The 20848-nt window shown below is 47.6% G+C and overlaps 1 protein-coding gene and 2 pseudogenes across 1 annotated transcript; all 3 read left to right on the plus strand.

The window, feature by feature from the left end:
• On the plus strand, window positions 1–69 carry LOC127682009 (uncharacterized; annotated as a pseudogene).
• A 1111-nt stretch (window positions 70–1180) lies between these two features.
• On the plus strand, window positions 1181–19046 carry Sf3a3 (splicing factor 3a subunit 3). The gene is made up of 17 exons (XM_052177298.1): window positions 1181–1379; window positions 1655–1702; window positions 1992–2044; window positions 2154–2259; window positions 2909–2981; window positions 4657–4748; window positions 7782–7864; window positions 9272–9410; window positions 10376–10444; window positions 11224–11291; window positions 11527–11634; window positions 13454–13523; window positions 14382–14546; window positions 14627–14737; window positions 16120–16210; window positions 17966–18021; window positions 18774–19046. Exons 1-17 carry the CDS (start codon window positions 1284–1286, stop codon window positions 18849–18851), a joined length of 1506 nt encoding a protein of 501 aa, XP_052033258.1. The 5' UTR covers window positions 1181–1283; the 3' UTR covers window positions 18852–19046.
• Window positions 4758–7774, plus strand: LOC127681246 (PRELI domain-containing protein 1, mitochondrial-like; annotated as a pseudogene).
• Window positions 19047–20848: the final 1802 nt, after the last annotated feature.

Genomic DNA, 20848 nt, shown 5'->3' on the forward strand with positions numbered 1-20848 from the left:
AGCTTTGTACAGTGGCAGTATAGTAGTCAATGAGGTTTATCCGAGGCACGATTATTGCTAATTGAACTCAGGACTTTCAGAAGAGCAATCAGTGTTCTTAACCTCTGAGCTATTTTGTTTTTCTTTTTCTTTCTTTCTTTCTTTCTTTCTTTCTTTCTTTCTTTCTTCCTTTCTTTCTTTCTTTCTTTCATCTTTTTTTTTTTTTTTTTGGTTTTTTTTTTTCAAGACAGAGTTTCTCTGTATAGCCCTGGCTGTCCTGGAACTCACTCTGTAGACCAGGCTGGCCTTGAACTCAGAAATCCACCTGCCTCTGCCTCCCAGAGTGCTGAGATAACAGGCTTGTGCCACCACGGCCTGGCTTATTATGTTCTTAAAGATTTGTTTTTATGTGTATGAGTGTTTTACCTGTATGTATGTCTGTGCACCATGTGATGTTTGGTTCCCACTGAGATCAGAAGAGGGCATCAGGTCCCCTGGAACTGGAGTCACAGGTCATTGTAAGGTGACATTGAGTGCTGGTAACCCCACCTAGGTCTTCTGGAAGATATTCTCTTTTTTTGGTTTTTTGGATTTGGTTTTTTCAAGACAGGGTTTCTCTGTGTAGCCTTGGCTGTCCTGGAACTCACTCTGTAGACCAGGCTGGCCTGGAACTCAGAAATCTGCCTGCTTCTGCCTCCCAGAGTGCTGGGATTACAGGCGTGCGCCACCACCGCCCGTCAGTACCACGTTTTTCTTAAAGACTTCTCTGTTAATAAAAAAAGATTGTGCTTAAATATGACTATGTATGAGTTTGTTAAGAACAAAACCACCACCATCTCTATTTTACTGACAGTCACACTAAAGTCCAGACAATGGGAAAAACATCATCAGAGGTCACACACTGCAAACTACAGCTTACAGTTCTCCTTTCCGTTCTGTATCCTTCAACTTACTGGTTCATGCTAGAGTGCCCCTGTTTGCCCAGCTGTCTGCAGCAAGCCAAAGGTCTCTCACCCTCAGCCTATAGGATTCTTGCAGGCATCCGAGAAACTTCTTTCAACGCGGAGGCAGCGCGCCTTCAGACCCCCAGCCAGCAGGGGTCAGTGTAGCTACTATCGCCGGCAGCATCCTCTTGTTCTCTTTGTGGTGTTCATTTTTTCTTCAGTCCCCCCCAAGCCACTTCCGGGACACGCGGAACTTTGGTACAGCCGGATGCTGCGCGCTGAGACGCAGGCGTGAAAGGCGGCAGGCGGTGTTTCCGGCAGTGTTAGTGGTCTGAATTGAAGTGCCGTGGCCAAGGGAAAATGGAGACAATTTTAGAGCAGCAACGGCGCTATCATGAGGAGAAGGAACGGCTTATGGATGTTATGGCCAAAGAGATGCTTACTAAAAAGTCCACGGTGAGTGAGCCGTGGTCGGGGCCACATCAGGAGGGCCTCGGTCCTCTGCCGAGCCCTCGGCGCTTTATTTGGCCTCAGACCCTTATCTGCGCCCCATCTTCACCTTCCTAAGCTGTCTTGGCGCTCTGGCGTCGTTAACGCCCTCCGAGGGCTCTTCGGCCCTTCTTCTTCAGCCCCTGGGACCTAAACCAATAAGCTCATCATCCTTCGGGTGGTTTTTCCAACTACTGAACTCAAAGTAAAAACGTTATGTGTTACCGTTTGCCTTTCTGCAGCTTCGGGACCAGATCAATTCCGATCACCGCACTCGGGCTATGCAAGATGTGAGTACCCTGCTGTCTGCTTCCCTTTGGGTCGGGCTGGGCGGGAAAAGTGCTGGCAGGAAGGTTTGGAGGCAAAGCGTGATTCCTACGCCTGGGTTCTTAGACAAGCTCCTCTCGGGTTCCTAGTCAGATGTCCTGTCTTTGCCTCCCAAGTGCTGGGATTTAAAGTGTATGCAACCACTTCGGGATGAGGCTGGCTCTTAAAAGTGGTGGAACTTTCAAGACCTTGTATCTCATGCTCTGTTGTACAAATGTGCACCATTCTGATGGCTTTGCGTTTGCATTTCAGAGGTACATGGAGGTCAGCGGAAACCTGAGGGATTTATATGATGATAAAGATGGGTAAGTGACAGTCACCCCCCCCCCCCCCCCCGCAACAGTTAGTGCTTCTGAGGAGCCCTGGGGAAATGATGTGTGCTTTATGCTCTTTGGATTCCTTGATATCTTGCAGACTACGAAAGGAGGAACTTAATGCTATTTCAGGACCCAACGAGTTTGCTGAGTTCTATAACAGACTCAAGCAGATAAAGGAATTTCATCGGAAGCACCCAAATGAGGTAAGGCCTCCCGCAGCAGTTTCCCCAGACCTATCCTTCAAAAAAGGAAAGATGCAAGGAAAATAGGGGTATGCCATATAGATGCCTCTCCAAAGAATGTGCCACTTCACCGCAGTGGACACAGTTAGGTGACGTCCTTCCTGGCATCCCTCCGCAGTCAGAGCACCGTGAGGCACGAGGACCTGCTTCTTTCTGTCCAGTGAGAGATGAGTGATTTTTGCCCCAGAGTTCTTTATTGGTTTGGTTCAGGTTTCGTCTTCCTCAGAGTCTAGGCTTACCCCTACCCACACTTGCTTTCTCCTTTTAATCTTCCACAAGAATTTCTCCCACCCAATATAATGTGCCCCCGCTGTGCCCTGAGGTCTACCAACACAGTGTACTCGCTCACTCCCAGAGTTCATCACCCCTTCAGGATTCATGTCCGGTGCCAGCTCCTTCGTAAAGTATCTCTCCTAGACTACCTCCTCCAAACAGTCCTTCCTTAGGATGCTGTGTTCTGTGGCAATGACTGTCTGCCAGCTACCCAGCAAGGGACGTGGAGACCACTAAGTAGTAAGCTCGTGTGCACTCGAGGGCAAAGCTTTAGACGCCCAGCCCCGTACGTGCCTAAGACATCGCCAGACCCACCTGAGCTTCTCTCCTCCCTCAGATCTGCGTGCCAATGTCAGTGGAATTCGAGGAGCTCCTGAAGGCTCGAGAGAATCCAAGCGAAGAGGCACAAAGTACGTAATGGCTTAATGTTTTCTTTCTGGGAAATTCAAGTCCATTCTGAGCTGTATCGCTAGAACCTATGTCTTTTTTTTTTTTTTAAACCTGTTTTTGTTTTGCCTGTGTGGGTGTTTTGCCTGCATATGTGTTTACATACCATGTGTGTGTGATGTCCTAAGGAAGCCAGGAGAGGAAGTTGGATCCACTCTGACTGTGGTTACAAACCGTTTGAGCTGCTGTACAGGGACTGGGACCCGAGTGCAGGTGTTCTGCAGGAGCAGCCAGGATTTCTGACTGCTGAGCCACCTCTCGGCCCGCGAACCTGTCTGTAAGAACAAACAAGTAAAGGCTGATTGGGGTGGAGTATCCATTTAATCTCAGCTCTCAGGAGCTCTCTGAGTTAAATACTTTTTTAATTGTAAGATGAGTTATCTTTTTTTTTTTTTTAATTTATTTATTTGTATCTGCAGTGGTGTTTTACCTGTGTGTATGTCTGTTTGAAGGTGTCAGGTCTTGGAGTTACAGACAGTTGTGAACTGCCATGTGGGTGCTAAGAATTGGTCCCCAGTGCTAATGAAGAGTAGTCATTTCTCCTAACCACTGAGTTATCTCTCCAGTCCCTGTCCCTGTCTGTGTCCCTCCCCTCATGTCCCCCCCCTCGCTTTTTTTTTTTTTTTTGAGACAAGGTTTCACTGTGTAGCCTTGGAACTCTGTAGACCAGGTTGGCCTCAAATTCAGAGATGATCTGCCTCTACCTCCCTATCTTTCCTTCCTTTTTTTCTAAAAGATGAGATCTCGGGGCTGGAAAAATGGCTCAGTGGTTAAGAGCACTAACTGTTCTTCCAGGGGTCCTGAGTTTTAATTCCCAGCAACCATATGGTGACTCACAACCATTTTTAATGGGATCTGATGCCCTCTTCTGATGTGTCTGAAGACAACTACACTGTACTCATATAAATAAAAATAAATCTTTTTAAAGAGAGGGGGGAGGGAGGATCTCTACATGTAGCCCTGGCTATCCTGAAACTCTGTGGACCAGGTTGGCCTCAGACTCACAGAGATCCACCTACCTCTGCCTCCCAAGTGCTGGGTTTAAAAGTATGTGCTACTAATCCTGGCTAGTCTGTGTTTTGTTTGTTTAATTGTATACGTGTGTGCATGCATACAAAGGCATGTGTGTCAGAGGACAACTTTATGAAGTCAGTTCTCTCCTATTTTTACCTGGGTTTTGGGGTATGATCTCTGGCCTGAGAGTCATCTAGCTTGTTTTGTTTTGTTTTCTTTTGTTTTGTTTTCTTTTGTTTTTGGACAGGGTCTTACTGTGTATTTCATACTGGCCCTGGACTCTAATCCCAGTGCATAGGTAGAAGCAGGCAGATGAGGAGCCTGAGGCCAGTGTGAGCTACCTGAAACCCTCTTTAGCCCCCACCCTAGGGCCTCAGGACTTGGTAGCTGGGCTTTCCGATTGGTTTCTAGGCTATATTGACACTCTGATGATCTTGCACAAAACGGTTTTTTTTTTTTTTGTGCTCTCTAAGCTCAAAGCGAAAATTTCCCTCTGTCACTTGATGAGAGCAGAGAGGACATTGAGTGACTCTTAGAATTTCTAAAAGGTAGTGTGCATTTGAAAGAGCAAGTTCAGGAAAGTAGCCTGTCCCGTCTGATGATTGGTGTGTGTGATTCCTTCAGACTTGGTGGAGTTCACAGATGAAGAGGGCTATGGTCGCTACCTTGATCTCCATGACTGCTACCTCAAGTACATTAACCTGAAGGCGTCGGAGGTAAGGCCTTTCCCGAGAGTGGAGAGTCTCATTCTTGGGACTAAGGCAAGACACCTAGCTAAGCCAGGTAGAATGTCCCACCCCCCCAAGTAACTTGTATAAACATTAAGTAGATGTCTCTGTTTCTTGGCATAAATACTATTTATAAAGAAAGTCGGGGTCTTACAGTTAATATAGCAAGCTCATTATTTTGTTTATTAACTTATTCATACAACAAAAATACTTTTGTAAAAAAAAACTATCTAGGCAGTCCTATAGCTCCTCAGGGCAGTTGTAGGGACCTGGGCGCGGCACCACAGTGATTAAGCTATGAGCCTGGTGGGCGTGTGGCTAGCCACGTGCCCCCTTAGCCCTGGGCTCTTCACCCTGATGCTGCACGGGTGCTGAGCCCCACCCGCGCAGGGCGGGTCGATGGTGAAGTGTTTCCTGGGCCAGAGTGTGCTGCGAAGTTCCTGGGACCAAGTGTTCACTGCCTTCTGGCAATGGTACCCGAATCCCTACAGCAAACATGTCTTAACGGAAGACATAGTGTGCGGGAGGTGACCCCTGACCAGAGGCTTCTGTCCTGAGGACTCCTGACCAAGACCACCAGGATGCCACGCTAAGCAGAGCGGCTGCCTCCTGCCGGGGTTGCTCACTCAGTGTATATCCTGGAGGCCTCCATTGTGGACCCACAGAGTCAGACCATGACCACCTTCACCTGGCACACCAACCACGCCCAGCTCTTGGTGGAGGGACGATGTGTTTACTGAGCTCTAGCAATAGTGCTGGACAGAAATCTTCCGGGAAGCCTGGGTCTCCTCTAGCTTAGTTGGCATCTCCAGAGCTGTCCAGGAATTTGGTCTTGCCTGGTTTAAGAGCAATGTGACCAAGACAGTGAAGGGCTCTGAATAAATCCTGGCCAAGCGACAGGGTGAGGCCCCTCCAAAACGCTGTTGAGACAGCCAGAGAGAAAGCAAAGGAGACCCTAGAGCACTGGCAGCCTCAGAGAAGGCCAAGGACCTGCCAACAAGTCGACACCAAGCAGCAGCAGCTCCTAGAGCTCACTCCTCTCCCTCTCCCCAGTGTACTTGATTATTAAAGATCAACCTGCAGCCCTCTCTGCTCTCTCGGGTGGTGGGTCAGGGCACTGTCCTGTCAGCACCTGCACCACACCCCACTCTGTCTACTGGGCAGAGGGGTGCAGTGACTTGCCCAAGGTTACAGCCATGCCCAGGTGATAGATTGTACGCTCCAGGAGGACAGGACTCCTTGTCTTATTCTCTGCTGTGTCCCAAGTACCCAGAACATAACAGGCACTCAACAAACATATGGTTTGACTGCACTCCCAAATAAAATCAACTCTATGGAGGGGTGCTCCTGGGAGTGTATGTGGAAGCCGGGTGTCAACTGCAGGTCTTTCTCCATTGCTCAGCACCTTTAGAGTGTTTTGCCTGCATGTTGTGTGCACCGTGTGTGTGCCTGGTGCCCTTAGAGGCCAAAGAGGGAGCTAGGTCCCCTGGAACTGTAGTTTCAATACACATGACTGTGGGCTCACACCCACATGGGTCCTAGGAACTAATCCTGGGTCTTTTGCAAGAGCATCAAGTGCTCTTAGCTGTTAGGACACCTCTCTAGTCCTGCCACCTTAAGTTTTGAGACAGGGCCCCTCACTTGACCTGGAGTCCATCCTTTCAGCTATCCTGGCTGGCTAGTAAGCCCCCGGGGTCTCTGTGTAGCCAGCACTGGGGTTCTGGATATGTACCGCCAGGTCCAGCTTTTACATGGGGGCTGAGGATTTGTTCCTATACTTACACTGCAAGCACTTGATTCACAGAACCATCCCACTGCACAAAGATAAATACCTTGTTTCTTTGTTTGCTTGTTTTCTGAGACAGGGTTTCTCTGTGTAGCCCTGGCTGTCCTGGAACTCACTATATTTATATTGACCAGTCCTGCTTCTGCCTTCTGAGTGCTGAGACTGACGGTGTGTGCCACACGCGTGGCATGTTTCTAAACCCATAAATCCTTCCAGTATTCTTGTGTTAGGCACTCAGTATGGCATATGTGAGACGTGAGGTACCTGATCCTTCAGAGAAGGAGATGTTTATTTGTTGTTTGTTTAGTGACAAGGTTTAAAATGAGTCTTGGGTCACCAGGAAGTTTAATAGTAAGTTCATAGGTGGGGCATAGCGGCACTCCTTTAACCAACAACTCAGATGTCAGAGGCAGAGGATCTCTGTGAGACCTTGTTTCAAAGAAGAGCAAAAAGTTCCTGATGAGGAAATGTCCCCAAGTTCAACTACTAATCTTGAAGCTCTGCAGGAAGGTCCTTGTCCTGTTCCACACCTTCATATGTGCTTCAGAGGTACCCAGTAAGTGGCTGTGTTAATCCACACAGCCCACCTTTCAAGACCTTATTTTAGAATGGCAAAAATCTTTAGGCAGGATCCTGGTCCACCCTAAATATCCAGCCCAGGTTTTGTTTGTTTGTTTTTGGTTTTTGGTTTTCAAGACCGCCTTTCTCTGTAGCCCTGGCTGTCCTGGAACTTACTCTGTAGACCAGGCTGGCCTTGAACTCAGAAATCCGCCTGCCTCTGCCTCCCAAGTGCTGGGATTAAAGGCTTGCCACCACTGCCCGGCCCAGCCCAGGTCTTCATAGGATTAATGTTTGTTAACTTGGTCTTGTAGAATTGGTTTCTTGTTCAGCAATCCTGCACTGGCTTCCTAGAGTCAGCAGCCTTAGGGATTGTCCGGCAGGAAGGAAAGGTCTGATGGGGGCCGCGCCTTGATACTTGGCCAGAGAACGCTCAATTTTGACCTTGATTTAAAGACAAAATTATTTGTGCAGCGGCCTTTAAATATGGAGGTCACAGAATAACTTGAGGGAGTTAGTCCTCTTCTTCCACAGTGTGGGTCTCTGAAATAGAACTCAGATCTTTGCTCTTGGCGGCAAGCACCTTTATCCGCTGAGCCATCGCTCCAGCCCTTGGCCTGATGTTGTGAAGATGAGCTGGCTTACCACCCTCACTGTCATTTGTTTCCTCTTTTCAGAAGCTGGATTACATCACATACCTGTCCATCTTTGACCAGTTATTTGACATTCCGAAAGAAAGAAAGAATGCAGAGTATAAAAGGTAGGCACTCACAGGTTCCAGACTAGGTCCGGATTTAGTTAGAATTTCATGGAAAGGTTTGAGGTCAAAGTTGTGGCCTTTGTTGTCTGAATACTGTACGTGAATGACTTTTGGGTTTATCAGAAGAGAAGGATGCTGAGTGTTTTAGAAATATTTGTGATGCTGTCATGGTACAAGTACTCCAAGAGGAAAAGGCCAGGTGGGTCACTGAATTCAGCTGTCTACATAGTGAGTACCAAGCCAACCAGGGATAGTAATGAGATCCTGTCTCAGAAAATAAACATTTGGGATGTTTTGGTTGTGGACAAAGATATTTATGGAAACACGTTGCCTTCCTTAATTTTGTGTGATTTAGAAAGAAGTCTGTTTGGGGACCTTTGAGGTCTTGGAGTTTAATGGGGAAACTTTACAGGCTAAGTGATGTGCTTGATCAGATATTGGTTGAGCTGAAAGTACTGTTGACTTGGCCACACCTCTCATTAATGTTCCCCAAGCTTGCTTCTTCTCATGTCTGGTCACCTGTCTTTCCTTTTTTTTATTTGTTTTTTTTTTTTTAATTTTGGTTTTTTTTTTGTTTTTTTTTTTTTGTTTTGTTTTGTTTTGTTTTTTTTTGAGAGACAGGGTTTCTCTGTGTAGCCCTGGCTGACCTAGAACTCACTCTGTAGACCAGGCTGGCCTCGAACTCAGAAATCTGCCTACCTCTGCCTCCCAGAGTCCTGGAATTACAGGCGTGCGCCATCATCGCCCGGCTGTTACCTGACTTTCTTCAGTGAATTAATTAAGACCTAATATTTGACATTAAATCTTGAGGATAAAATGAGATAGGAAAGGTCAGAATTTAAGTAGTGGTTTGAAGAAAAAATAAAACTCATTTAAAAATTAGTAGTGGGCTGGGAATATGGCTCAGGTATAGAGCACTTTCCTAGCAGTCATACAGCCTTTAGTTCGAATTCTGCAAGTACAAATGGGCGCGCACGCACTCTCTCTCTCTCTCTCTTTCTCTCTCTCTCTCTCTCTCTCTCTTTCTCTCTCTCTCTCTCTCTCTCTCTCTCTCTCACACACACACACACACACACACACACACACACACACACGAATGGTTCTTTGGATTTTTTTTTTTTTTTTTTTTTGGTTTTTTTCGAGACAGGGTTTCTCTGTGTAGCCCTGGCTGTCCTGGAACTCACTCTGTAGACCAGGCTGGCCTCGAACTCAGAAATCCACCTGCCTCTGCCTCCCAGAGTGCTGGGATTACAGGCGTGCCCCACCACCACCCGGCACACACATGAATGGTATGAGTGTTACTTTACCAACAATTATTAGAAATTTAGTTTACGGGGCATAGCAGTATGTCACAGGTAGGATTGCTTCTTTGCTGTGATAGCTTCCTTGTTGCACGGTTCTCTGCAGATACCTGGAGATGCTGCTGGAGTACCTACAGGATTACACAGACAGAGTGAAGCCCCTTCAGGATCAGAACGAGCTCTTTGGGAAGATTCAGACTGACTTTGAGAAGAAGTGGGATAATGGCACCTTTCCGGGATGGCCGGTGAGCTTCAGTGGGGCTCATGCCAGGGAAGCAAACTAATTATTTTAACCTGGGGTGTTTGCTTCAAGACAGTGCTTCAAGTTGGATGTCAGTCCCTCAGTTTCAGCTGCACCCTAAAGCCAGGCATTATCTGTACACAAGATTTGTCAGGATCCACTAGACATTGTCTAGGCCCAGGATTTCTTTTTCCCCAAGACAGGGTTTCTCTGTGTAGCCCTGGCTGTCCTGGAACTCAGAAATCTGCCTGCCTCTGCCTCCCAAGTGCTGGGATTAAAGGCGTGCCACCACTGCCCAGCTGGGCCCAGGATTTTTAACAACCATATCCTGACTGCTCTGTGACTCCTACTGACCAAAATTTGATCAGTTTGTATGATTAGAATCTATGTTTGTTTGTTTTTAAGAATTGTTTATTTATTTTATTTATATGAGTACACTGTAGCTGACCTTCAGACACACCAGAAGAGGGCATCAGCTCCCATTACACATGATTGTGAGCCACCATGTGGTTGCTGGGATTTGAACTCAGGACCTCTGGAAGAGCTCTTAATCTCTCCAGCCTGCATTTGTATATTTTTACTTCTGTCGATAAACTTGAACTTTCAGGAAGAAAACTAGCTGTCTGATTTTTTTTCTCCATTTCTGTATGAATTGATCATTATTTGCAGATGTGATTAAAGAAAGGGGACCAACCAGTCCTGGGAAGTAGGATGGCTCCCTTACCTTCTTTCTTCTTCTTTTTTTTTTTTTTTTTTTTTTGATGGTGGGGGTGGGTTGTTTCGAGACAGGGTTTCTCTGTGTAGCCCTGGCTGTCCTAGAACTCACTCTGTAGACCAGGCTGGCCTCGAACTCAGAAATCCGCCTGCCTCTGCCTCCCAGAGTGTTGGGATTACAGGCATGCGCCACCACCGCCCGGCTTTCTTTCTTCTTATTAACCTCGATCTTAGTAATCTTCCTTCTCCTGCCAGAAAGAGACAAGCAGCGCCCTGACTCACGCGGGAGCCCATCTTGACCTCTCCGCATTCTCCTCCTGGGAGGTATGTTTTATGACACTACATGACATTGCTCTTACTTGGCTGTCTGTCTTTCTGGTGGTGGTGGTGGATTTATTGTGTAGGAATAGGCATGCGTCCCTGCACATGTGCCCCAGCGCGCATGCGAAGATGAAAAGTTGTGGGAGTTGCCGCTCTCCTCCTGCCATGTGAGACCTGGGCGTCAAACTCAGGTTGTCACTTAACAGCAGGCATTTCTTTTCTCACTGAGACATCTCACTAGCCCTGGCCATCCTTCAGAGGGACTACTCGCTATCCTGTATTCAGTGTCTTAGTCTTGTAAATACCATTTCCTCGGGACAGGCCTATACAAGGGATATGGAACGATCAGAAGGAAAAAAACCTTTTGACATTTCTGAAAACTAAATTTCAGAGACCTGTGGTATGATGTCATAGGATTTAGAAGGTTAGAGGGAGACTGAGGCAGGAGAATTGCTGTGAATTTAAGGCTAGCTTTAGAGTAAGATCTGTCTCAAAATCAGTAATTCCAAAACAAAACAGGGAGCTAGAGCCATGAAAGTTTAGTCAGTGTAGTATTTGTCTAGCACGTGTGAGGTTTCAAGGTCAGTTCCCATCTCTGTAAACTATACTGCTGTGAATGGTCTCCCTCAGAGAACTCCTGAACTGCCTCACGGGACAGCTGAGCCTATACATGGCAGGAGCCAGTCTTTGGGAACTGAATGTTAGGAGGTTGACTGTAGGGTGTAGTCTTACTTGGGGAAAAAGCTAATCGCGTTGTGTTGTAACTGATTTCTCTTTTCTAGGAATTGGCATCCCTGGGTCTGGACAGGTTGAAATCTGCACTGTTGGCTTTAGGCCTGAAGTGTGGTGGGTAAGAACCTTGTTTTGTTAGTGACTGTGTGCTTGGATGATCCTCTCAGTGGCTCTGATTTTGTTGTTTGATTACCCCACACTGCAAACATCTGCTTGTGCAGTGCATGATGGTGAATGCCCTTAACCCCTGCACTGAGAGGGCAGGCAAGTCTCTGAGTTGGAGACCAGCTTGGTCTATAAGAATGAGTTTCTTTAAAAAAAAAAAATCATCTGTGGACCTCTTACCTCCTTAGGACCCTAGAAGAACGAGCTCAGAGGCTCTTCAGTACCAAAGGAAAGTCCTTGGAGTCACTCGACACCTCTCTGTTTGCAAAAAATCCCAAGTCAAAGGGCACAAAAAGGTGAGTAGTTGGGACACTCCTCTCTGGTGTCTACATTTCTTTCCCATAAGTCTGCTTTTCGCCTCTCCTTTTGCTTTGCTTTTTCCCTTTAAGACAGGCTCTCCTGTAACTCAGATTGGCCTCAAACTTGCCAGTATCTGAGCTGGCCCTTCCACTTCCCCCTTGGCAACGACCCTTTGGCTCCAGCTCCAGAAGGTTGCTCTTGCAGGCCTGGGCCAGCATGCCTGGGTTTGTTTGTTTGTTTTGTATTTTGTTGTTTATTTGACATAGTGTCTCACTGTGTAGCTCTGGCTGTACTAGAACTCACTATGCAGACCAGAGTCTTATAACTCTGGCCTCAAAACTCACAGACATCCACCTGCCTCCGTCTTCCCAGTGCTGGGATTAAAGCAGAGCACCATTAAACCCAGCTAAGGCTCATATGGTTTTCTTTTTCTTTCTTTCTTTTTTTTTGAAATAGAATTTTTTTCTTTTATTGAAGGTAGATTATTGTCTCATACAATTTATCCTGATAATAGTTTGCCCTCCCTTTATCCCTCCTAGCTCCTTCCCACCTCCTCTCCCCTCCCCTTCAGTTTCACTCCCTTTCTGTCTCTTATTAGAAAAGAATAGGCTTCTAAGAGATAACAGCCAAACATGACAAAATAAAATATAATAAGGTGAAGCAAAAACTATCATATCAAAGTTGGACATGGCAGCCCAACAGAAGGAAAAGAGTCCCAGGAGCAGACCCAAGTCTCTGAGACCCACTCATTCTCAGTCAGGAGTCCCCTAAAAGTACTAAGCTAACAGCAATCCTATATGCTCAGAGCCCCTGGTGCAGACCCGTGTAGGCCCAGCGCCTGCTGCCTCCGTCTCTGAGCGCGTAGGCTCAGCCTCGTCAGTCCCAAGGGCCTTGGTTCTCCTGCCTCTGGCTCTCTGACTCTTTCTGCCTCTTCTTCCTGGAGTTACCTGAGCTCAGAGGGGAGGGATTGGTTAGAGACCTCCCTTTGAGAGTCCACCGAGTGTCAGGCTGTGGGCTCTGCATCTCTTCCCATCTGCTGTGGGAAAAAGCTGCCCAGTAAGGCCTGGAGAAAGCCCTGCTCTAGGATCGCACAGTGTAAGGGTGCCCTGAGCTAGAGTTTGTCTCAGCATAACTTTTTTCTACTTTACTTTTACTAGTGACAGCTGGATATGTTCATGAGCTGCATACTTAAGATACAGAGTGTTGGGTTTTGGTTTGGCTGTTTTGTTTTTTTTTTCCTAATTTGTTATAACAAGCCTGGCCGGGTAGTGGTGGCACATCTTTAATCCCAGCACTTGGGAGACAGAGGCAGGCGGATTTCTGAGTTCAAGGCCAGCCTGGTCTACAGAGTGAGTTTCAGAACAGCCAGGGCAACACAGAGAAACCCTGTCTGGGGGCGGGGGGGGGTGGGTGGGGGGTGGGGGTGGGGCGGAGCTGGAAAGTGGTTGTTACTCTGATTTTTGCGAGAACTTCGGAACGTTGCCAAATGTGACCTTCCTTGCAGTTGCAAAGCGGCAGAGTTAGGACTTTGTATCATTACTTTCTTTCAGGGCTTTGTATATGTTGGTTCCTTTGTAAATTATAATGGTACAGTACAGTCGAAGTGGTCTTAGCAGGTCATTACTGTCTACGCAAAGTCAGGAGGAGATGCCCTGGCTTCTAAGGACGAACGTCAGGGCTCAAGCAGAGAGGAAGCCTTGTGTGGCGCTGCTCCCATGCTTGAGATTGCCCAGTTTGGTCACAGACAGTTCCTGACAGGGAAGAAAGCTTTAGGTGCAAAAAGAACCCTTAATTGACACAGTTTGTTCTTCTCAGAGACACTGAGAGGAACAAAGACATTGCTTTCCTGGAAGCCCAGATCTATGAATACGTGGAAATTCTCGGGGTAAGTTCATTCTTCTAGAGCTTCACTGCTGCTCAGGGTGGGATTACATAGGAAGGTTTCTTTTGTTTTGTTTTGTTTTTTAAGTTCACATAAGGAAGTGGGGTGGGCAGTAAATTAATTCACCTCAAAATGTGGTTCTCTTGAAGTCCTTGGCCTTTCTTTGGGCTCCTGTTGTGTTGCTGGGTGATATTCCCAAGGCTGCCCAATTCCCACAAGGCCAGACAGACAGCAGACCCTCCTCCAGCTCCCTCACAGTCGGATCAAGAATAATGCAGCTCTTTGCTGAGGTTTGGTATAAACCAGGGGGTGACCCAAGATGTAGGCACTCAGAAGGCAAGGCAGGCGACTCAGCGCTTTAGATGTGATTTACTGTGACACAGCAGTTTGCCTATGGTGACAACCAGCAAGGCTAGGAGGGCCAGTGCCAGGCTGGCTATGGGTAATCTCCCCTTGGAGTCTCTTAGGGAGTGCCAAGGAGAGCCCTTCAGACCTTCCTCCTTGGTTTAAGGTACCGTCTTCTCTGTTTCTGCTTCCCTTGATGCTCCAGGCTAGTATGCCCATGAGATTCCAGGAGAGTCTCCTGCCTCCATATCCCATGATGCTATAGGATCATGCTCCCATGATGCTCAGGTTGTAGGTGTGGCTTTTTACATGGGTTCTGTCTGAGGCTTGAACTCAGGTCATCAGGCTGCCTGGCAGGTACTTATGAACTAGCTGAGTCGTCTTGCCAACCTGACTGAGCCTTATTTTACAACCAAAACCTTATTTTTGGGAGTGAGGGGCCAGCAAGAGTTAGAGGACACCTGCATATCCTGTACTAAGTGCTCTGACTTGCTTTTTCTTTATGCCTGACCTCAGGAACAGCGACAGCTCACTCATGAGAACGTACAGCGCAAGCAAGCCAGGACAGGTGAGGAGCGGGAGGAGGAGGAGGAGGAGCAGATCAGTGAGAGCGAGAGTGAGGACGAAGAAAACGAGATCATTTACAACCCCAAAAACCTGCCTCTGGGCTGGGACGGCAAGGTGAGCCCCGGTCTCCTCTGTCCGTCCCGTGTGGAAGCGCACAGAGCTTGAAAACTCACGCAGCTGTTGGTTTCTTTTAGCCCATCCCCTACTGGCTGTATAAGCTTCATGGCCTGAATATCAACTACAACTGTGAGATTTGTGGAAACTACACCTACCGAGGCCCCAAGGCCTTCCAGCGGCACTTTGCGGTAAGAAGTTCAGAGCCATTGCTCTTGGGAATTGAGTAGAAACATGGCCCCTTAGGGAAGAGGATACGAGCAGTCTGTGAGGGCCACTGGTGTCCATGTCTGTGGCCGTGGGTCGTGCTAGTCCCAAAGCCTGGGCTGCTCTGGGGCACGCTGCCGTTCTGCTGTGGAACCTGGTTTTGGCTTTCCCGTGCTCATTCTTGTACCCTCCTCTCCTATTTTTCCGCAGCAACTCGGATCATTTCTGGCTTTTGGTCGTTTTTTACATTGCTATTAAAGGGGACTGAGCAAGTTTTTATTTTTTCAATTTTTAAATGGGCCCTTGCTTCTTTGCAGAATAAGTAAACTAAGCTTTGATATTTACCAACCCATTCTTGACACGAGTAGTGTCTGAGTACTGCCTCAGTGGGCTCGCCCTTGCTCCATTCTGCCCTTGGTTTCTGGAGCAGTTACATAATGGAGAAGACATTCTCTACTAGGCAAGCATGGCGGGTGTGGTGAGCTCCCTCGCAGATGTGGTACCAGCTGCTCCTGGGGCCTTTCTCTGTGTCCCTGAGTGGGCTCTGAGTTTTTCTTAGATGGGTGGGGTTAGTGTCCAGGATAAAGCCTATGGTGCCTTTCCCTCTAAGAGCTGAAGTTGGGGTTTCATCACGCTCTCCTGTTCTCTTCCTCCTCCTCCTCCTCCTCCTCCTCCTCCTCCCTTTCTTCCTCCTCTTCCTTCTCCTCCTCCTTTTAAGATTTATTTATTATTATATGTAAGTACACTGTAGCTGTCCTCAGACACACCAGAAGAGAGTGTCAGGTCTCATTACAGATGGTTTCGAGCCACCATGTGGTTGCTGGGATTTGAACTCAGGACCTTCAGAAGAGCAGTCACTGCTCTTAAAAATCTTTTTTTTTTTTTTTGATTTTTGGAGACAGGCTTTCTCTGTATAGCCTTGACTGTCCTGGAACTTGCTCTGTAGACCAAGCTGGCCTCATAATCCGCCTGCCTCTACCTCCCAAGGGCTGGCATTACAGGCGTGCGCCACCACTGCCCGGCTCTCTCCATTCTTCTGATACCTGCTCAGTCGTTTGCTCCTGAAACTCCAGAAATAATTGCCTGCCCTCACAGCCCTGCAGGGGTTTCTGGGTTGTGCCAAGCTTCTCTCCAGCACTGAGTCTCAGGTGTACTTCTCTGGCACCCCTAACTCTAGAACCTGAAGTTTGTACACATAAAACAGTGGAGTGCCACTTGGCGGTGCTGGCCTGTGTCAGTCCCAGCCCGCTGTAGACACACCCCAGGAGTGCTGCCTTTCCTGTCACTGGGGTAGGGTCTGTGGTGGAATGGAGTGGACGCTGTCTCTGCCACCCCTGTTTCTCACTGTCCCTTTCCTTCCCTCCAGGAATGGCGTCATGCTCATGGCATGAGGTGTTTGGGCATCCCAAACACAGCCCACTTTGCAAATGTGACACAGATTGAAGATGCCGTCTCCTGTAAGTAAGCTTGCCAGACCAAGTAGCCACTCCTACAGCTGTCCTAGTACCCTGCTGTCTCTCGGCCCAAGAACAGAGCTTGTGGCTATAGAAAGCTAAGGCACACGTATAATTACTGCATATTTTAAGGGAGTGAGCAAGTCAACAGTACTGATTATTATATCTCCCTTGAAAAGAACCCTATGCTGAGGTTAGAACCAGGCTTTTAGCCTGAGTCTGTGAGCTTCCCTCTCTGGAGCGTTCTGAGTGAAGTTATTTGTTACTCTTCTGAATTGACTTCAGTGTGTTAAGAACCACTGATCCAGAAGAAAACAGAAGTCGCTCCGTGCTCGTATTCCTCAGGCAGCTGCAGATCAGAGAGGGACAGCAGCAATGTGTTGTCAGAGAAAGTGCCTGGTGCTTCACCTGGCCTGGCGCCCTCTGCTGCAGACACCGTACTGCAGGCTCCTGCCCCTCCTCATCCAGCTCTGTTGGGTCTCACTTCATGTGAGCCAGACAGTTGGTTTTATTTATCGATGGGTTTGGTTTTGTTTTAGACAGGGTCTCACAATGTAGCTCGGCTATCCTGGAACTCACTCTGTAGACAGGGCTGGCCTCAAACTCAGAGATCCGCCTCTGCCTCTGCCTCTGCCTCTGCCTCTGCCTCTGCCTCTGCCTCAGTCTCAGTGCTGTGAGTATGTGTATGTGCAGCTGCCACCCAGCTCTCCTTTTTATTAATTTTTGAGTTAAAAAAAATATAGTGTGTCTATGTGGTGCACTACTTATGTGCGTTTATGTGCCCCATGTATATACAGGATCCTATGGAGCAGAAGAGCACATCAGATCCTCTGCTACTAGAGTTAAATATTCAAAGATTCATGCATGTATGCATATCCTATACACACACACAAAAACAAGGCGGCAGCGGGTGTTGGCTGTGTTAAGGCAGTCAGTGTGGGTGGTCGGGTGGCTTAGTTTGCTTCCTGTTACTATAATAGCCATAACTAAGAAGAACCTGGGAAGGAAAGGGTTTGCTCAGCCTACTTTCTTAAAACTTGCAGGGCCACCTGCCCAGGGGTGGCAGCCTCCGCAGTGAACTGAGCCATTCATTCCATGCCAGTCACTAATCAAGAAAGTGCAGTTCAGACAATACGGTGGGGTATTTTCTCACTTGACGTTCCTTCTTCCCAGATAAAACAGAGCAGGACAAAGGCTGAACATGGAAACGCTCCATTAATCCCAGATCTCTGAGCTGCAGGCCAGCCTGAGCTCAAGGACAGCCAGGACTGCACAGAGACCCTGTGTCAAAAAACAAAATTAAACCAAACCCTAACCAGGACATGCATTATGTCTTCTTAGCTCTGACCCTTTTGATTTTATCCCGTAGTTTCTCTAGACTGCTCCACACTAACTGCCTTTTTTGAGAGTGTTTTCTTTTTACTGTTCTAATTGTTTGTTTGGTTGCTCATTTAGCACAAACTGGCCTCAATCTCACTATGTAGCCAAGGTTAGCCTTAAACTTCCTGATCCTTCTTCCTCTATCTCCCAAATACTGAGGTTATAGGTGTGTATGTCCATCCTAATTTCTAGGTCCTTATGAGCTTTTCTTTTACAGCAAAGTGAAATCATGAGAAATTTCTCAATAAAAGTTTTATCTACAGGTGATTCTAAATGAAATTTCCATTTGGGGGCTGTCAGTCATTTGGGGATCCTGTGGGGCGGTGAAAATTATGTAGGACTGTGGGCCCTAATGGGTGCTTATCTCTCATCCTGCAGTGTGGGCCAAGCTGAAACTGCAGAAGGCTTCAGAGCGATGGCAGCCTGACACTGAGGTGGGTGTGAATGTGGAGTGTGCTAGCTGTGGCGTCAAGTCACAGCTCCCTCACCATGCAGACAGGAGAGGCTAGGAAGTTTCTGTACTAGCAGGTGTAATGAGACAGTGTTACAAAGGTGACTGTGTGTGATCCCTAAGTCTTTGTCAACAGGCAGGTCTCCCACCACGGCTGGTGGGAATAAGGACACCCAGTCTCTTGTGCTACCCTGGGGATTTCTAAAGAAGTCTGTCACCTCTTAGGTCTCTGAGGAAAGGATCGAGTCAGAGGTAGTCCTCTCTTCAGAGTAGGATATTTCCTTGTTGGTCTTGACAGCTCTCAGAGATGATGACCACACATTGAAGGGGTGGCGGTAACATCCTGGTCCTGTGGAGACTGGTGGTAGTCTCCTTTATTCTATGTCAGTACTTCAGTTTTGTTATTTCACATCAAGAGCTTTTCCAGCTGTCATATAGACATGAAGCACAAGAGTGGCCTCCCTGTCCTCTCTTGCAGGCCCGAGGCTTGGGGACCATTTCACACTGCAGTGTTTGGTCAGCCTTTCCCTGCCACACTTCCCTGTCTCAAACACAGGGCATTAGTGAAAGACAATGTAGGGATACGGTGAGCCACGAATGGTGCCACTCTAGATAGCTAGAAATAGCATTGGTTCCCTCCTAGAGCTCTGGGTGAGGAAGCTATGTGAAGCTGGTTCTCAGGAACCAGAGTGTGCTGTGGAGCTCAGTGTGTAGCTGACTGCCGTTCCTTTTCAGGAAGAATATGAAGACTCGAGTGGAAATGTCGTGAATAAGAAGACGTACGAGGATCTGAAAAGACAAGGACTGCTCTAGTGGTTGGCCGTGCCCGGGCTTTTCGGAGAAGCCTGAGAAAAATTTTCCCAACCCAATGTTCTTAAAGACTTTTTTGCTATCTAGTATCTACCTTGTAGAAACAAGACATGCTGGCAGATTGCAGAGTTGAGATGTGTTTTATCTTTGTTTTATATTAAAAAGATCTGTGAGAAAATAAAACCAGCCCTTGTTCTAGATGTGTTGTTTCTGAAACCCAGGTTTATGAAGTAACTTTATCCTTTTTTTTTTTTTTTTTTTTTTTTTTTTTTTTTTTTTTTAGCAAAGAACAGAGTTTATTTAGGGCATGAAGAGGGGAGTTAAGAGCATGGTAGAGGCAGAGAAAGGCAGAGAGAAGGAGAGAGTAGAGAAATAGACGCCGGCCATGACCACGTGGAGGGGGGAGGGAGGAAGGGAATGAGGAGAGAGGGAGAGGAAAGGGGCAAGAGAATAAAAGAACAACCAACTTTATCCTTTTGTTCTTAATGCTTCCCAGCCTTGTTCTCGCCAGCTTCAGTAGTGGCTCAGATTTAGGAGGTAGTTATTACTGCCTATATGTGATTCTGTGTATATGTCTCACTAACAGCCCAGGCTGGTCTTGAACTCCCATCTGTCCTGCTTCAGCCTCCCGTGTGCTGAGATTACAGATCTGTGCTGCCACACCAGGCACTGGTCAAGTCATTGAGACCTAACTTTTCTCCCCGTCACTGCCACTTCCCAACTGAGCAGCATGCCAGCATGAGCTCTGCCCTCGGTGGAGTCTGCCCTCAGTGGAGTCTGCCCTCAGTGGAGTCTGCCCTCAGTGGAGTCTGCCCCTCAGTGTGCATAGAAGAGAAAACAGGGTGAGCCAGGCCTGAGGGCTTAAAATGGCTTCGGGGAGTGCCTGTTTTATTTGCATAAAGAAATTAGCTGCAGTTGGCCTTAGTCCCAGCACTGGGGACAGAGGCAGGTATCTGAGTCCAGAGCCAGTCATGGTGACCAATTGAGACACAGCCTTAAAATATATAATTATCTGGAGCCTGGTGTAGTAGCAGAGGCCTGTATTTGAAGCTTCTAGGCAGCTCTGGCCAGGGCATGGCTGCAGAAGGGAGCTGCTCTGGGTTCTGAATCTGCTATTCCAGACTTCAGAAAGAACTAGGAAGTCTGTCAACCTATGAGGACAGTCACTGGGGATTGAGTAAAATTTCCCAGCGCCCTCTTAGCATGGTGACCCTAAACTGGTTTGCTTTTCAGGCATTACTTTGAGGAGCCCCGACTCTGGCTGACCATCTTCCTCCATATACCTATTTTCCTTGTCACACCCCTGGCAGCAAGGGTCTCACCACCTCTCCTCTGAGTTACATTCCTCTGGCTAACCCATTTCTTGTATGACACCTTACACTTTGGCCCTGCCAGCCTTTAAGGGCTAGATGAGCAGCCTCCCCTGGGCTTGTGCAGCAAGGAGCCCATAATCACATCTTCCCCTTCCCCCCCCCTCCCCAGACAGGGTGTCTCTGTGTACCCCTGGCTGTCCTGGTACTCACTTTATAGACCAGGCTGGCCTCAAACTCACAAAGATCTGCTTGCTTCTGTCTCCTGAGTGCTGGAATTGAAGGTGTGCGCTACCACTGCCCAAAATTCTTTTTAAAAATGAGTATTGCTGTATACTAAGTGCTACCAGGTTTGCATAGCTTGAATTGCATGGCGGTGAGATAGTTGAAGCAGGAACCCTAGGTAAGGAAGTGCAGGTACAATCTCCACAGGGATGTGGGGGAAAATATATGGCTGATTCCTTCAGGTCCTAAGAGACACATAGCTGAGGTCAGGCAGAAACAACAGGAGTTCCTGGAGGCATCACCCTGAAGTCTGGACTTCATTACTGGAGTCCTCTATAGAAACACATTTTCAGCTATGTTTCCTGATAAAATTATGCCTTCTGCATGCTAGGTGGGCTCTCTACCTTTATTCTGCCTTCCCTCTATTTTTTTCTAGCACTTGCTATGATAAATATCCCTTCCCTC

This window comes from Apodemus sylvaticus, chromosome 3 (genome assembly GCF_947179515.1).
Source record: "Apodemus sylvaticus chromosome 3, mApoSyl1.1, whole genome shotgun sequence".
Classification (NCBI taxonomy): domain Eukaryota; kingdom Metazoa; phylum Chordata; class Mammalia; order Rodentia; family Muridae; genus Apodemus; species Apodemus sylvaticus.

Excerpts from the sequence above, each read along its gene's own strand:
- Sf3a3 (XM_052177298.1), top strand. The coding sequence starts at position 1,284 with ATGGAGACAATTTTAGAGCAGCAACGGCGCTATCATGAGGAGAAGGAA. Across the intron at positions 11,635-13,453 it reads AAGTCAAAGGGCACAAAAAG|AGACACTGAGAGGAACAAAG; the intron begins GTGAGTAGTTGG and ends TGTTCTTCTCAG. Across the intron at positions 14,738-16,119 it reads CCTTCCAGCGGCACTTTGCG|GAATGGCGTCATGCTCATGG; the intron begins GTAAGAAGTTCA and ends CCTTCCCTCCAG.